An 18,180-nucleotide genomic window follows, 5' to 3' on the forward strand; every position below is an offset into this window, starting at 1 on the left:
GCACCTTTAAGACTAACAGAAGTATTGGGAGCATAAGCTTTCGTGGGTAAGAACCTCACTTCTTCAGATGCAAGAAGTGAGGTTCTTACCCACGAAAGCTTATGCTCCCAATACTTCTGTTAGTCTTAAAGGTGCCACAGGACCCTCTGTTGCTTTTTCCCAAGAGATGTATCTGGCTGTGGAAGAGTCTTCCAAAGGAATTGGGTAGAAGCTTTATTACAAGGGCCATTGAAAACTAGACTGAATGAAACCGTACTAAATGAACTCTAAGGAACAATCCTGCATTGGCTAGTTGAGTAAGATAAATGAGTCTTCACCATGTCTAACTTCTAGGATTCTATACATCAGGGCTATCTACCATAGTGTCCTTTTCCCCCAGTGTCTTGGCCCTGTTTTCCTTATAATGAGGGTAAAGATGATGATGATGGTGGTGCCTTGAGTGTTTTCAGACTCAGCTTCAATGACTGGAATAGCTAATATAATAAACCACAACCACATACAGAGAAAGAGCATGGTCCTCCCTGGGGATCAAACCTGGTACCACCCGCACCTGGGGCCTGATTCATAGCCTTATGAAACTGAGTAACTGTTAGCTGGGAGTAAATAGGCTGTTACTAGAAGGAAACATGATCACATGTACTGAAGTAGTGCATTACACTGACACCCACAGGTGAAATTATGATGTGCTACTGCCAAGCACTGTAGCCAGCTCAGAGTAAGAATCTGGGAAGATGTACAAACTGCAATGACGTCGGAATACTCTACAGTCACTTAGAGAAGCTGCCCCTCCCACCAAACCCCAGCCATTGTTGCCTCCTTCTCCCATTGTTTATGCACCAGCCAAATCCAGCTCTTCCATTCCTTTTGACACAGCCAACCAGTGGTCACATTCTGAAGCTACTGACTGAGGTGAGACAGTGCTCCAATTTACCTCCTGGAATAAGGAGATAAGAACACGTTGTGTAATAAACGGTTCAGGATTTGCTGCCTGTCCATAGCACTGACTATCGGAGTCTAAGCTTGGGGATTGGAGAAATGAGGAGAGGACTGTTCATAAGGCCTCAGTGCCTGCGCTCCTACATTGGTAGTTTCTGATCAAAGTGAGTGCCGAGCCTTTTTTCTAATAAGTTTTCTCTAAATTCTAAGTTGGCTTTGATGTTTCCCTTACTTGAGCTTCCCTCCTCCTGCTGCTTCCCTCTCATATGTTTAAGTTATTCAGATACAGGGAAAGCTCTCTAATCAGTAAGAAAGGAGAGGAGTAATGTTGTGAACACTTATTTCCCTGGTGCTTAACAGCATCATTGCCTCCTTTCCCTTTCCACTGAGTACATGTAGTAGGGCCACAGCATTCTGATTTGGAATGGTTTCTGTTGTGAGGGCCTCCTGATAGTATACTGTCTCCCTTGAGAGCAACGGTAGCAAATAAACCCATTCAGAAAGGAAAGAGATTAGAGATGGGAGTAGAGGATGCTATCCATAATGTCACTGGGGTCACAGCCTATAGTGGACACAATTCACCTATATTGGCCTTCAACATTGGTTCTCCACTTGTAAGGTAACTCCCTTCTCTTCATGTGCCAATATATATTTATGCCTGTATCTGTAATTTTCACTCCATGCATCTGAAGAAATGGGTTTTTTACCCACGAAAGCTTATGCCCAGATATATCTGTTAGTCTTTAAGGTGCCACCGGACTCCTCATTGTTTTTTTAGCCTATAGTTAAAACATTTTCTAACCTGCCTCTGTACTTGATTCTGAGTGCTTGTGATGCAAGAGAAGTAGAAATTATTTAGCAACATGGCACTCAGGCTATTTCTTCACTGCAGAATTAACTCAAGTTATCTACACTTGAGTTAACTCCTCTCAAATTAGCCTAGTCTGAGTGAGAGCAGCCACACTGCAAACTAATACTTGAGCTGCACAGAGTGGTTGGATTAGCAGCACAGAGTGCTAGTGTTAGCAGCTGATGAATTGTGATAATATGAGCTATTGCCTATACTCCATGACGGGTCAGCCAACTTGAGTTAAAACCATCAACACACTCGAGTGCAGGATTTGTGTGTGAGGATGGGACATGAGTTAGGGGCAACACTTGAGCTGTAGCTTGGGTTAACTGCAGTGAAGACAAATCCTTAGATGTTGTAAATCTGTTACCAAGGATGGGGATGTTCGTTACGCCATATGTCCAGCCACCCCAACCACCCCGGCCCCCCTGATCCACTGCTGGCTGAACAAGAACTGTCATTGCCTGAAAGCTTCACAACTAACAATGCTGTGAAAGAGGGGTGTGTGTGTGTGTGTGTGTGTGTGTGTGTGTGTGTGTGTGTGTGTGTGTGTGTACACATGTGCAGAGGGAGGAAGGTACTGGGAATGAGCGGAAGGGGGGATATTTCTCTACAGGTCCTAGGAAATGTAACAAGAGTTTGCCTGTGATAATGTTTGAAGTGCTCTCATGGACAAAAGGTATACTTTCCTTACTCAAGTTTCTAAAATACATTGCTGTGTGGCTAGAGGTAGATTTTAGCAGCAGAATTGGTATCAACATTTCAAGCATGCTGGAATTGGGGTGGGGGGGACTGAGATGCTTAATTTATTTTTCAGACTTTTCTCTGTATGAAGTATACTTACAATATTTCAAAACTGTCTGATTTTCATGCAATTTACAGTGATGCAGTTCTAGCCTCAGTTATTCTAATTCAAATTTGAGTAACTCAATTGAAGCTAATAGTTACTTCAGATTTACTCTGGTGTAAGTAAGATCAGAATTTGGCCCATATTTTTAACCTATTTGTAATATATGTTGTTCCCTACCATACAGTGTACGGGACGGAGTATTCTCCACTTCACTAAGCCTCTGATTTTGGGAAGGGTGGTACCCCCAACATAAAATACACTAAAGCTGCCAGCACCACTGGGGTTAACAACAAATCTAACTCAGCCTCGATTCACCTAAAACTCCCATCTAAAACCCTGGACCAGCCTCTTTGGAAACAGAAACATGAGCAGTGGGAAGACCAAAATGTTGGTTCAAGCAGAACTGACCAGCACAAGACAGGTGCCTGCAGCCATGTAGTTTTGACCACTGAACTCAGGCATGAGGAAACCCAGGGTGGTTGGCAGGGATTCTCCATGCCTGTGTGTGTGTGTGTGTGTGTGTGTGTGTGTGTATACACGCACCCAGTTTTGCTTTGTGTTTCTCCATGCAGTGTCTGCCTTTTCTTTATTTATTTTTCTTTTTCACATTTTCCTTCCTTTTTCTACTGTTTTACTTTGGGTTTGGGAGCCCAGCTGGGTTTTATTGGGGGGGTGGGCTGAGGGCAGGCCTGTTTAACTTTTTTCACTTGAGCTTTCATTTTCCGGCTGAGGAGACACTTCATTGGAGTGTGTAATTTTAACACTTACGGCAAAGAATTTAAAAAAAAAAAAAAAAAAGGAGCTTGGCAGACTTAACCTCTGGCATGGTGACCAGGAGGAAGATTCTAGGGAGGTTTTGTCTGACTACAATGTAGCCTGGAGCCAGGTGGTGCTCTGCTGCCCTCTGAAGGTGACCAGCTAGTACTGGCAGCCACCAAGGTTTGACAAGAGCTTCCACATGCTATGCCCTCAGATATGCCAGGCTTATATAATTCTTTTATATAACCGGAGACAATGTTCTCGATTAATGGCAAAGTGGCTTTGCTCTCTGTTGCGTGATAGATGCTCTTTCTTTCTTGTGTGTATCTCTTTCTCTTTTTTCTTTTTTTTTTTTTGCCTTTCTGGTGCTTGGACCCTAGAACAGGTTTTGTAAAATCTGTTAAAAAAAATAAAAAGATAGGCAAGAGGCAGGACTATTTCTCAAAGATATGATTTTGCTGTCTTAATGAGCCTGTATCTTTGCAGGACACGTTGAGTGAGGATTTTGGTGGTGGAGATATAGGAGAAAACTGGTTGTGTTGTTTATTTGCATTTACCAGGGCAATAGGCACTTCAGAAGGGGCTGCTGACATAGCAACCATTCCAACTATTTAAGGAATTATGGTGATGAATAGTCCGGTGCTCTGTTTGTAGAATGGTTGCTGTGATGTGGGGAAACTGGATAAAACAACAGAAGAACCCTCAGAGCTTCTGTAACACAAATGAAGGGCTCCCTGGGTGAAAAATAATGCAAAGACATTGTTGTAGAGAAAACATTTTAAGAAGGTTGCTTTCTTCAACAGTTATTTGTGTTTTAAGTGGGCATCATTCTAGGCCAAAGAAGAGCTTTTGAAATCAGGTTTCATTAGGTTGTACCTATGAACAGCAGTAAGTGACACATCCTGCCATCATGGCAGGTAGTACCTGAATTGCTATGTTTACCCCCCGTAACTTTCTGCTCACTTCCATGAGCACTGCACCTGCCTGGATCCAGACATACAGTAGGGCAGCCAGTCTGCTGGCCAAAAGTTACAAGTCATTGCTTCTCCAAGACAATGATTTTGCAAACTAAACACTGCAATTAGAGCTCCAGCTGTAACTTACTTCTATAAAGAGGGAAGTAGCATTTTCTAGTATTTAAAGCACAGAGCTCTGGGCTTTTTTCCTTTCTGTGACAGACTTGCTGTATGCCCTTGGGCAAGTCACTTTCCCTCTTCACGCCTCAGTTTTCCCACCTGTAAAATTAGGATAATAATGCTTACCCGCCTCACATGGGATTTCCGAGGCTTCATTCTGGATGTTTCCAAAGTGCTTTGAGGTCCTGGATGGAGTGCACTAAAGAAGTACAAATATTAGACTTAGTAATTAAAGGCTCTCTTCTTTTAAGGAAAGTAGAGGAAGCCAGCATGCAGTGTGGCTATTGCTGGTTGTGTAAGGCTCTAAATCTTATTGCTTCACCTGTATAAATGACCTCTGCCTCTCTAAATTACCCCCTTTCACCATCCTTGCCCCCTGCACCCATAATCTTCTTCACAAAGTACCAGCTTATACTTTCACACTTCTTGAACTGGAAACATCAGTGTTTATTTGTTTTCCAGATACATTTGCTGTATATTTCTGTATAACTTTCAATTCAGAGTGATGCAGCCTTGATTAATATTTGTCACATGGAGCTCAGACTGTGTAAAGAACTCAGACAGGTTTTAATTTATATGTAGTCAGTAGGGGCAGAATGGGGAGCTTCTGACTTGGTCTCTGTGCTTTAATGTGGTCTCAGGGCCATTGCATCAGAGTGAAAACAAGGAGCAGCTTGTTTCCAAACAAGAGGCATGGAGTCCTCCCTGCTACCTCCCTTTAAGGAAGAAAAAAAAAAAAAAAAAAAAAAGCAAGTTATCTTTAACAGATTCTAAAAATGCCTTTTCCCAAATACGCAGTTAGTCCCTTCAAAGGTTTCTTTGTTTATTTTCAGGAAGAAACCCAAGACAGCTGAAAACCAGAAGGCGTCTGAGGAGAATGAGATTACTCAGACGGGTGCATGCAGCGCCAAGCCAGGCCTTCCCTGCCTGAACCTTGAAGCTGTTCCGCCTCTGAGCCCAGCCCTCACCCACTCATCACAGTCACCAACAAACCTGCCCGCACACACAGGGTCATCTGATTGTGAGTACACCAATGTACTGACGAGTTGCTGGGAGCTGGTGAAATACCATTCCACACCGTGGACTAGCTTTCCCAGCCTGATGCATGTTGTTTCCATAATGTCATCAGCAAGATCTCATTAGCCTTTCCCTCCTCCTTTTTTTGGTCCATTTATCTTCAGAATATTTTCCAGGAAGTTTTCTGTGATAAAGTCGTGATTATTCAGTCAGCCTAAGAAAGCTGAGAGAGTTGCACAGATCAGGTATGCAGGGCTGGCCCTAATTTCTGTGAAATAATATATGTATGGCTCCCCACCAGCTCCCTCCCTCCCTAGGACTGGGGTTCCTCATCTTCATGTAGCTGTGTTTCTCCTCATCCCCACTTGTCTTCTGACTGCAACCCCAACCCCAACCCAGGCCACAATGGAGGAGAGCAAGTAGGGAATGCAAATCTCTAGCAGACCCCATTATGCAACAGGGCTTCAGGCAAAGAATCCCGGTGATGCTCTGTGAGGTGGATTGGGTTTAGCATGGTGGGGACCTAGAGGACTCAAGGCCCAATGCAACCAGATAGGCCAGACGCTGTTGATATGTTTTCAGTGTATTAACTCAAAGATGAGTCAGCACAGATTTCCTGGCCTTTTTAAAATGTTCTTTTCCGTTTCATCCAGGACACCAAAAAAAAAAAAAACACACAATCCCAAAACAAGGAAATGAGCAATTGGAACTCGATTTTGAAAAGACAGAAATACATAGCAGATCTTCAATATATTGAAATTTTACAACCATCCCTTCATTGGGTTATGTCAGCTCTCACGTTCACCATTTTTTAAGGGAGGTAGTTTGCCTCTTTTGGAGTGGTTTTAAGATATTGTTAAAGTGTACAAGGGGGGGGGGGGGGGTAGTAAGACGAGGAAGCCAGCTTCCAAGAACTCAGAAGCCAGCTAAACTTTGCGGAGGTCAATAAAAAGAAAATCTGGGTATGGCAATAAAAATACCAGGTAAAAAATAAGATATTTTCTTTTTTTTAATTTAAACGACCTGCCTGAGGGCCAGTCTTGGAAGCAACCAAGTTATTGGGATAATTGCTATCCTAATCACTTCAGCGGCAATTCACTCCTGCCACCTTCTGACTTTATTCATTATGAGCCTCTTCTTGAGATCACAGTTTTAATAGAACCAATAAACAGCATCAGGAGGCTCCCCTAAAGCTGGCCCAGTGACCTGGTAAAGAGAAAGAGGCATGAGACAATGGAAAAGGAAGCACCATACAATTTGGTGCAAAGGAAAATTCTCTTCCAATTTGAGATGCCTGTCACTGGATAAGACTGGGATTTGGGTTTGTTTTGTAAGGTGGTTGAAGCATTAGATCAGTGTACCAGGTATTTGAATCTATTACCTTATTTATTTTGGACTCTCTACATGGTTCAACTTAAGAGCAATTTCCCGAGTATAGGTAGCAAATACACCAAGACATCCAGCTGCACCTCATCTTTAAAAAACAAAGATAAAGAAAGTTTAGGCAGTAGTTTGAATGCTAACGGTGCTGAAGCAAGCAGTTAACAAAAAGTCTGGGCAAAAAGATGTATTATACAATGCTTTCTTAAGGGCCCCATCCTGTGTGGTGAGTGCCTCCTGTGTGGTGCTGTGTGCCATCAACATCCACTGAAGTCACATTGACTCTGCCCCGTGTAGGATTGGGTCTTAAATGTTCCTGTTCTTGGGCTTAGACATATTACCAGTGAGAGGAAATTCCTGAAGCAAGGACTTTCAATCTAGAATGCATTGCTTCAAGCTCCCATTGCTTTCCCTGCTGAGAGAGATTAGCTTAAGCATTCCAGGCAAATGCAGGTGGAATAGCAGTTCAGAAGGAGAGGTGGTTTCTGAGATAGCTGAGTCCTAGTTCTTGTAGGGCTTTGCAGATAGCAACCAGTACCTTGAATTCCCTTGGAGTTATACCAGACGTTAGAGTTCTAAATACCTCATGGTGTACATGCGGACGTTGGTGTGAAGAGTTGTGAAATTTGAAGAGTTTGGGTGTAAATTGCAGACACAGGCTAAGGGCCTCCAGTAAAAATCTGGCCCTATATGTTCAGAAATAGTTACAAGGAAGCAGTGAGGCTATTGTCAGATGGTGCACAGATTCCACACACTTTCCTAATCACCAAAAGAGCAAATGGTAACGGTTAGTAGGGGCCAAAACCTAAGGCCATACTCCACTTTCTACTTGGACAAAACTCTCCTTGACTGCGATGCATGTAGAGTGAATAAGGACTTCAGAACATGGCCCCATGTGAATAGGTTAGGCTTTCAAGAGTGTAGATAACACAGGAGCTGTTCAAACATCAGTGACTGTATAGACCTATGTTTTGGGAGTGCCAAAAGATAAGAACATTCCGGCAGAAAATTTCAACAGATGCTTAAGGATATAATAAAAATAAAGCTTCATTCAGACTCTGCTATATATATATATATATCTCTTAGCAGATGTGTCTAAACTCATAGGAATCCCACAGGAATGGTGCAGCTGAAACTCTTTCTGTCTATTGATAGTTAAAAGTGTTATTCTTAGACATTGAAAGGGCAAAGACGGCCCATCTATGAAGGAATTTGTTCCAGATAAGGGAAAGACAACACCTTAGCAAAGAGTTTCCATGGGACTGAGGAGCAGGTTGGATGATTATTGAAAAAAATGGGTGGTATGGGGTTTATGATTTAAGAGGACACAGAAAAGGGGGCTGGCCTGAAGGTAAATTGTCACAGTGAATGTAAATCCAAGCAGGAAAGTAAGACAAGATAAAGAAGAAACATGGAACAGCAGTAGTAAGTGGAGGGGATGAAGGGATGCAGAGGTCATTTATTTTTAATTGGGGGCCAAGACAGTTCTTGCATATAGAAAGGAATGCACTTTTTAATCTCTAGCGATGGGCCTGAACCACAACCCTCTGTCCGTATACCCCCACATTTCGTGCCTGTCCAGATCCAGATGTGGGTTTCACCACATTGCAGACCAGGACAGAAACATTGAGCCAGATTCTATTTGCATTTTTCTCTTAGTAAAATCTGACTTTCTTATTTTGATGGCTGTTTGCCTTTTAAACTCCACAGGGCCTTTAAGGGAAAAGAAGAGAGAGGGAGGCAAATACTCTTCGGGATTCCTAAACTCCACAGGGCACTGAGGTAGGGGGGAAGGAAACTCAGGATGATATTTTTCCTGAGCAATCAATAAGGGTCTATAGCAGGGGTCGGCAACCTTTCAGAAGTGGTGTGCCGAGTCTTCATTTATTCACTCTAATTTAAGGTTTTGTGTGCCAGTAATACATTAACATTTTTAGAAGGTCTCTTTCTATAAGTCTAGAATATATATCTAAACTATTGTTGTATGTCAAGTAAATAAGGTTTTTAAAATGTTTAAGAAGCTTCGTTTAAAATTAAATTAAAATGCAGAGCCCCCCAGACCAGTGGCCAGGACCCAGGCAGTGTGAGTGCCGCTGAAAATCAGCTTGCATGCCGCCTTTGGCACGCGTGCCATAGGTTACCTACCCCTGGTCTATATACCTTCCTTGTGACTCAGTGGGGCTGTTTTGCCTAGTACTAATGTTGGGTTCTGTGAAGTTGCAGATTAGTGTTTCCAGTTTTTATGTTTTAATTTTTATATGTCCCCCCTCTGAGGTTCTGTAGTAGGGGGAACAAGATGGATGTGTATCCTCCTGTCTCCTTCTCCTGGGCTTCACTGCTCAACCCTCCTATGGACTTCACTGGGACCTTAGAGCTCAGCACAGCACAGGGGAGATGCTGGGACACATTGTTAGAATGCACCTCAGGAGGGCCCCTGTCCTGTTCCCATTGAACTCCAGGGGAAAACTCCTGTTGACTTCCTTGGGTGCAGGGTCTGACAGTGTGTTCACATTAACAGTTATCTCATCTATATTTTTGTTAAACTGCATGTGATATGGAATGGTATTTCAGTTACATAGTCAATGGGTAAATTTTCAAAAGCACTTAAGTGACTTGAGCTCCTAAGTTCCATTGGTGTGTAAGTCAATGTCACTTAGGATTGTAAGTCATTTAGGTGCATTTGAAAACTATATGGAATGACCTTAATTGCTAATTTCCTTTTTAAGTGACATTAATGTTAAGTTGATGAAGTGTTATCAGGTCTCATGATATTTGGTGCTTTTCTTAAAGCCCCAGCTCCTGGAGTGAAATGATTACATGAGAATCTCAGCTTTCCTTTTTTGAAAGAAAAAAAAAGAGTTTCTAGCCCTCGTGGTTGCAGAGAAAAAGTTTGAAAACGTGTCCCCAGTGTATCCTAAAGGTTCAAAAACCAGAAAGCAAAGAAAAAGGGCCAGGATTGTATTTATTTATTTATTTATTACTCCCATGATTTTTGGACACTTGGGGTTGGCAGTACTGTGATGCTTTTGTTTGTGAATCACATTATACTCCCCTAGATACGTTATAGCTATCCACTAACATTTCCCAACTATTTTCCTGACTCTAAAGTAAAATGTGCTGGTCTCTCTAATTCTCAAGATCACCCATTAGTATCACTCTTTAAAGGTGTGAGTCACCCTGTAATCCCTCAATTACATACTTGTATTAGTAGCTCAGCAACTTCATTCATAGTTCCTTGATGAATGCCATCCATTACAGTTTAATTTCTTAAAATATTCTATTACCCCCTCCTTTATTTATTTATTTACTTATTTATTTGCTTGTTTGTTTATTTATTTTATAATGTTCTCCTGGACGGTGCCATCACCTTCATACCCTGAGATCATTTTCCTTGCCCCATCATTCTCCATGCTGAAAACCAATGCTAAAAAATCACATTGATTGTGAAATTGCTGTATCCTCTTTGATTACCCTACCGTTTTTGTGCACCGGTGGCCTACCTAACCCACTAAGTCTCTTGTCTATTTAATCCGTCTGTCCATGCTATCTAAGGTATTTCTTAGGCACCAGTCATTGCCTTGTGACTTTCTTCTTTCTGATGTATTTAAAGAATTTGTTATTACAGTACTTTCTTTATACCTTCAGCTATTTTTCTTAAAATTTCCTCTTCACTTCTTTAATCTCCATGTTACATCTTGCCTGGTACAGTTTATGCTCTGTTCTATTAGCATCACTTCGGCATGATTTCCATGCTTGGAAGGAAACTTTTTCAGCCTTAATAAACTCTTGTGCCTTGTTACTTAACCATCCTGGTGTTATTCCACTTCCTTTTTCGGTTGTTGCTGTTGTCCTGGGATATGCATATTGATCCTAATAAAGGATTTTTAAGGCCACCTCCCTGCTGATTTTATGGATTTTAATTTCTTATCTTTTCCTTTCAGGCTCTTTCAAACTAATTTCTTCAGTTTTCTTAATAATCCTCCTCCTTGAAGTTGCATGTCAGAGCCTACCTTGTGATATGATCCTCCTGCAAGGGTGTCAAACTTAATAATATTCTGGTCGCTGCAATTTGATGGCTTAACTACACATATTTCCTGAGCCACCTCCTACTCAGGTGCATGAAGACTTTTTGTTAAGAGTAGTTCCTTCCTAGTATGCTCCAGAATGAGCTGTCTCACACAACAATTATATGTCAGCAATTCCCACCCTTTTGAAAGGTGAGTCTCCCATCAAGAAAATGAAAAGTAATCACACCCCTTTCAGCACTGTCACGTGTTGTTAAAGGACTACTCATCTGAGGGTACACATCGTCCATGCCCCTCCTGGCTAGTCATTTGCACTTCTTTAGGATGTGCAACCCACACTTTAGGAAACATTGATTTAAGGGATCGAGGAATTATTAACCAGACCATGTCCTGTTACCTAACTACTTTGGGTAGCCAAAGTTTACAATTATTGGTAGGGTAGATTTTGTTGCCATTCTGTTCTCTCATCATTCCAACTTAGGAACTTTTTGCAAACCTCATTCGGCGTTCCAGACTCACTTGCTCTGCATTTCTCTTGCTTTCTCTCTTGAAAGCAGTCTAAGTACCTGGTGCCATGATCCCATTCAGTCATTCCAAGTAGGGTAGGGCCTGGTCAGCCCCTGAAGGAGAGGAAAAACCCAGGTGCTACTTGAAGAGATGTTCTTGACTGAGTAGGGCTCTCGCTTAGGCTGTGCTGCTGGAGATACTAAAACATAAACTTGAGATCCTAGTCATTACAGTCCATAAATGTTTGCAAAGCATTTTCTCATTCTCTGGTGGAAGGCACTAGAGAAGATCATAGTATTACAGTACATACAATATGCTTTGAACTATTATGGAAGTGAAAATAAGGTATTTGTGACTGAAGGGTGCCACCCAAACTTCTGATCGACCTGCTGCTTTTATCATGAATACCATATCTTACCAGCCTGCTGTGAGATGAGTGAACACAACTGTCTGTTTATGGAAGCGTTGTGCATTTGGGTTCCATAGCAATTCAAATATTACTATTTATAGTGGCACCAACAGTGTGTTCAGTGCTGTCTCAGTATTTATGTTTGCTGTGAACGTTTTTGTTGTTTCATGGAGTCATTTATAAGGACAAAATAACATGAGATCTAGTCTTACATTTCCACCATTCAGGAACTGAAATAAACTGTGAGAAGTCTAGATCTCTAGTTAATTCATCACTATAAAAGGTTCCTTGAGGTATTCTTAAAGCCCATGACACATGTAAAAACAAATACTAGAACTCTCACGCATCCCTAATTTGTGCACTATGCTTGGCTATGTTAAACACTGAAAAGATCTCTGCATAGGTAGGATACACAGCATACTCTGTACCAGTATGTGACATGTGCGGGGTAATGCTTCTCTGTGAAAGCCCCCAAGAGAGAAGTAGTGTGAGTTAAAAGTAGTCTCCCAAAAGCTATTTTTGAGTTTTAACCAGTGACAATGTAAGTATGGCAATATTGTACATCTACTAAAAATCTTGAAAAGTTCTTTATACCTGGAAGGAGAGGGGTGGTAACATGTAATTTATTGATGTTATGCAGATAGAGAAAAAAAGACAAAGTAGATTTGGGGGGAGGGAGGAGTGTGCTAGAGGAAATAAAAACAAAAAGGGTGACTTCTCCACACAGATTCATGGATACCTTATGCAACCACATTGAGTTTAATAGGTGTACCTTGCGCTGTGATTCCATTCAGTCATTCTGGAAAAGGTAGGGCCAGGCCAGTACATGAATGAGAGAAAACCCCTGCTTAAGGTGATGTTCTTGACTGAGAAGGGTGTGGGACGTAACTGAGGGCAGAATTTGACCCAGAGGTGATAACTTATCCACTATATTAGTATCCCCTGTTAGTGTCTGTATATGTATCACACCAATTTAAAAAAAAATTCAAATGTTTTATTGGAATATTAAAACTGCAATATCTGCTTATTGCCACAGATCAGTCTAATAACATCAAATAAACCTAAATGTAGCCTAGGGCTGAATCTGTTTTTATTACTTACATCACACCAAGACTAAATGAGGTGATGTTGGCGATATACCTTTGCTTATGGTTGCACAGGTGTAGCTGAGGACAGAAATTGTTTTAGTAGGCTGTAATGTCCAGAAACAAAATCATGTCTTATGCTGAGTATGTGCCACTATCACTCTGCTCATATGGGAACAGCCATGCAGAGATGGAAGGATGCACAGAGATTCTTCCTGCGTGGGACTGTACAAGGGCCTTTCACAATAGCTGTCTGTGCACTCCTGCTCTCTGGTGTTCCTTCTGGGGGAGACAGCTCCCTCCTTTCCCTGAAAACTCAACGTAAAAAAGCCACAGTCCAACTCTTGAGATCTCTCTCTCTCTCTCTCATGTTATTTCTAGGGTTGGAAAATTTACTGCAGCAGCCAGTCTTGCTAGTTAAAAATTACCCTTTAGTAACAGATCAAGGAGACACATCAAAAGACTAACCAAACAAAACCAAGCATTCTTCTTCAAGTGATGTCCCCCTGGGTGCTCCACTGTAGGTGCAGCAATGCCTTTGTGTCTGGAGTCGGAGATCTTCAATAGCAGTGCCCGTCGGACCACACATGCGCAACTCCCCTCTCTCCTGCTGTGCATGGGACGTATATATAGCGATGTGTGGTCCAGCCGCCCTCAGTTACTTCTCTACCACGTGAGGTCTGATGGTAGCTTCTGTCCAGACAGAAACCCCTTTCCCACTTCTGGCTCAGGTTTTCACAAGCTGCTTCCCCACTCCAAGTTATTCCAGTCAGCCGCTGTGTATGTAGATAAAACAAATTCCACACACTACTTCCCTATAAAGGCTCCCTTTCCTTCACAGACTGCTACAAATACTCCCTATAGAGGGATTCTGGGTGGAGTAAAAACCTTCTAAACAGGTAATTATCTTAAGGGGTTTTAATCTATATTTTCCTTTTAACCAAAGCCCACAGGCTTTTAGCCTTACTGTATTTAACCACACTCAAACTGATACACTTCCTCCCAGTCTTGGGAAAAGGTAATTGATACAGGGGCAAATCCAGAGACGCTTAAGGGTAACAGTTACCATTTTGGGAGACGGTCATCAGTGTAGCAATGCCAATTATTACATTCACTCCCCTCCTAAGGACTGTTTCCATTGATGGTGTAGATCCCGGCAGTCAAATGCAGAGAAAAGAGCAAGAAGAGCCCACACTCATCTTTCTTATGGGGCTTCAATCTCAGGAGCACCTGGAGGGTTTGGTCAAAGTCCATTGAAGCTAATGGAAACATTCCCAGTGACTTCATTGGGCTTTGAATGAGGACCTTAAAGAAGAAAGATACATCACCAGTGAAGCCCACATTTTCCTAGGAGCAAATTTCTCCCTTCTCCAGTAAACATCCCTCCATTTTAAACTTGAAGGAAAAACCCGCAAAGACACAGTAACTTCATGGGCATTGTTGGCTCCATCTCATTTGTTCAGTAGATGATAGACTGTAACAAGTACAGCATATCCTATGAGTAATACAAATTGGCTCTGTGAGGGAAATACTAGCAGTACAGAACGCCCGGATTTTAGTCAAACAGCCTAAAACCCATAGCAGATAAATGAAATCTGGGCCAGATTTGGATTTGGTGTAAGCAGGTCTCACTCCTGTATCTTTGGGAACAGGTGAGCACAGCAGAAACAGTTTTCACTGAGACATTAAAAAGTTCAAGTAATAAAGACAGTAGCAGTAGTAGTAGCTTGATTTCTCATCTGAGGAAATGGTGCCATCGTGTGGCCATTTTGTTTTGTTTGTGTCCAATTATGGGAGGGCACTTTTATAAACTGCTTTCTTCTTTCTTTCTTTTTTTTTTTTTAATACACTGGGAGGTGGAGGGTAGTGTAAATCCACGTAACCCCAGTGAAGTCAATGAAGCTATGCTGATTTTTACCAGCTAAGGATCTGGCCTTGGGGTTTTTTGATTTATCATTTGATTCCTTGCTGTTTTCTGTCCAGTTTGCCGTCAGTCTTGGAGATAAAAATCAGCAAACCCTGCACAGGACTGAGAGAAGGGAAGTAAGTGTGTGCGCGCATTTATGCTGGAGGCGGTGGTGTGTGATTTAAAACCAGAAAACAGATTACATTTGTTTATCAAAAATTGAAAGGATACAAATGACTATAGGAATAATGCCTTCTGCTCTGTGCCTCCTTGTGGGTCTGAACGGCCCTAACCCTAGTAGTGCTAATCCAGTTCCACTGTGGAAGGATGGAGGAAGGAATCAGGAACCATGTTCCAAGGTATAAACCCCAAGGCAGAGGCAACTTCAGGGGTAGATGGGAGGAGAGGTCAGGTACGTTGCATATGTTTTTAAAGCATTCCTCTGAATTGCAAGGAACTGTAGAGGTTCAGGATGCTGCTTGCAGGCAGGATGCTGTGCTGGATGGACCTTTCATTTCTTCTACTCTCCCTATGTTCCAAAAGTACATGTCTGAAGAGAAAATGTGAGAGCTGAATCCTATTTCTTGTAACAGGAATACATCTTTTAACTTAAAAATAGTTGGGCATGTCATTGGCAGTTAGAAACCTATGGTCACCAAGATACTGTGAAAGGAAACTGCTACTTATAACCAATCCATTGCAATTATAAGTAGGCTTCAGAGTGTCAGGAGACATGGGTGTGGATCAAGGCATTGAAAAAGTATAGACAGAAAACTCAATGTCTTCAAGCCTGGAGAACAAAACTCTAAAGGAATCAGAGGAGTTAATACCTGGCCTGTCTCTGGTGCCTTTCATCCAAGGAATTCCAAACAATTTGTAATGCTCGCATCTCTTCTGTAGGTTAGGGCCAGTAGTATTATCCCCATCTTACAGATGAGGAAACTGAGGCACAAGAGAGTGAAAGACACGCACCACACATTTCACAAAGCTGGAGTAAACAAGCAGAATCCTCCTCCCATCCTGCAAGGAGAGCCTGGGTTAGAACCATGGTGGTTGCTCCTCCGGCCCATGGGGTGATAGAGAGGCTGCCATCCCCAGCATGGGGGTTTGTGCTTGCTGGAGGTAGGACATTCAAATCCTGGGCACCATGCAGTTTTATTTGAGGAAGGTCTGTATTTAGTCTTTGTTTAGATGCCAAATGGATTCGTCATAACTGGGCAGACAAGCAGGGAATTGTGCAGGATAGTTTGCGCAGGGAAGGGGAAGAATCTGTGTTGCATAAAATAAAGTAAAAATCTTTTCAACTAAGATTTGAAGGCAAAGATAGGAAATCAATGGGAAGTGCAAATTCTTGCTCATTTGCCAGACACCTGGAGAGGTTCTACATTTTTTATTCCATGTTGTTTTCTTCCTCGCAAATAGATTTAGTTATTGGACTAGAAAATCCAAAGATGTTTGGTGGATTTTAGCACACAGTCCTTTATTACACAGAGTACATTACTGACATGTTAATGGTTGTTATGCTAGTAAAAATACAGTACTTCCTCTTAGATGTAGACTGCTACATATTTTGATTCTAGCAACAATCTGGTAGGGTTAAAGGCAACTTGTGTAGTGTCATCTGGTTGTTTGTTTTAGACAGATACTATACAAAGAGATACTGATTTTCAAGATGTTCAAGCAGATGATAAGGCGAAAACTCCAGTAAACCTTTAAAGCAACAGAAAGCCGAGGTGTTCCTGGTCAGCTCTCCCGCAGAGTTTGCAACTGTTCCTCCATCCTCCCACAACTCCCTACCAGCATTTCCCCTTAAAGTCCCCTTTCAAGGAGGCCACACGGTCATAAGGACCAACCTGAGCAGGGCAGGATAGACTTCCAAGCATTTTGATTTGAAAGCAGATCATTCCCTTGAGCAACAGAAAGTTCTCCCACTAGGCTTGGCTTCAGGAGGTAGGGTCCTGCTATAGGCCAGGTATATAAAAGCACTGAACTGCATTACACCAGTCGTATTTTGGTGTAATTCCATTGAAATCAGTGGAAAGTAAAACAGTGGTGAATCAGGCCCACAACCTGTTAAATGGAAAGGAAAAATATTTCCCTTTTCTCTTTGACCTGTTCTTTATCATGTGGACTTGTCGTATATTCTCAGCCAGAATCAAGGGGTTGACTACAAACCTTTTGGTGAAATTTTATGAAAATATATTAGCATTCCATTGTAGGTCCTTTCCAGCTCAGGAAATTCAAAATATTTAGGAAATTGACTGGTTCCTCCTCAAAACGTAGGACTTACTAGGGTGACCAGACAGCAAGTGTGAAAAATCGGGATGAGGTGGGGGGTAATAGGCACCTATATAAGACAAAGCCCCAAATATTGGGACTCTCCCTATAAAATCAGGACATCTGGTCACCCTACGACTTACCAACATGTTCATGTGTTTTCATGTGACTGCTGAACTTCAGCTGAAACAAATGTCAAATTTATGCAAATCTTGAAGTTTTCACTCCAAAATAAAGTTCCTTTTCACTCAGAAGTGGGTTTGCTTTTTAATGAAAACCTATAAAATTTCCAATTTGGGGGGGGGGAGAGGGGGCAACATTAGACAATTTGTTTAATATAAAATGAAGAAATCTTCAGATCTGGGGGATTTTGTGTTTATTTCGCGCAGCCCTAGTAAGAATGTGGTTCCCATCTCAGAAGGTTAATTTGGGGGAAAATGAAAGGAAACATTCACTAAGTCTCCAGTGTATTTCAGTCTAGATTTTAGAACATCAGGACTGCAGGTATAATATGCCACTGTTTTCTAAGTGTGAGCAGGAGTGCTGAAATGAATCAAGCAAAGCTTCCTAAGTGGTACTCAACCTGCTGCACCTCTGTCTGCTCTAAATGCAACACTGAAGAAGCACAGTCATGACTTGTTGAATCGGCAAAGAAAAGGTGCTTGAAGTAACCGCAGCAGCAATAGCAGATGCACAGTCACCCCTCTGTAAATCAGAATTCAGGATTACTGGCCTCCCACAATTGCTTTGAAGAGTCAGAAGATTGTGTAGCTCCAGCATTTTTGGAGCAGTTTTGTAGAACCAGAAATTGCAGGTTTCCAACAATGCTTGTAGGGAAGCAGAGGGTTGCAACAATAGTGGGCTAGGAGGAGCAGGTGGTTATGCAGGGACCCAGCTGGGCTGCAGTAGCAGAAGAAGGTTATATTAGTTTGCTGTGATGGGGCATATAGGAGTTAGTCTTTGGGCCACTGGCATACAGTGAGTACGTGGCAGAACCAAGAAGAAAACTCAGGATTCCAAACTCCCAGGTTACTGCCCTACCA

At 42.0% G+C, this 18,180-nt stretch overlaps 1 protein-coding gene across 1 annotated transcript in view; it reads left to right on the top strand.

The window, feature by feature from the left end:
- The window catches only part of ZBTB20 (zinc finger and BTB domain containing 20), a 48,299-nt gene that overhangs the window by 3,749 nt on the left and 26,370 nt on the right, over window positions 1-18,180 (top strand). Inside the window, exon 2 of the mRNA XM_034789074.1 lies at window positions 5,365-5,552. Within this exon, the coding sequence (XP_034644965.1) occupies window positions 5,365-5,552 (188 nt within the window). The remainder of the gene's footprint in view (window positions 1-5,364; window positions 5,553-18,180) is intronic.

Source organism: Trachemys scripta, chromosome 1 (genome assembly GCF_013100865.1).
Source record: "Trachemys scripta elegans isolate TJP31775 chromosome 1, CAS_Tse_1.0, whole genome shotgun sequence".
Classification (NCBI taxonomy): domain Eukaryota; kingdom Metazoa; phylum Chordata; order Testudines; family Emydidae; genus Trachemys; species Trachemys scripta.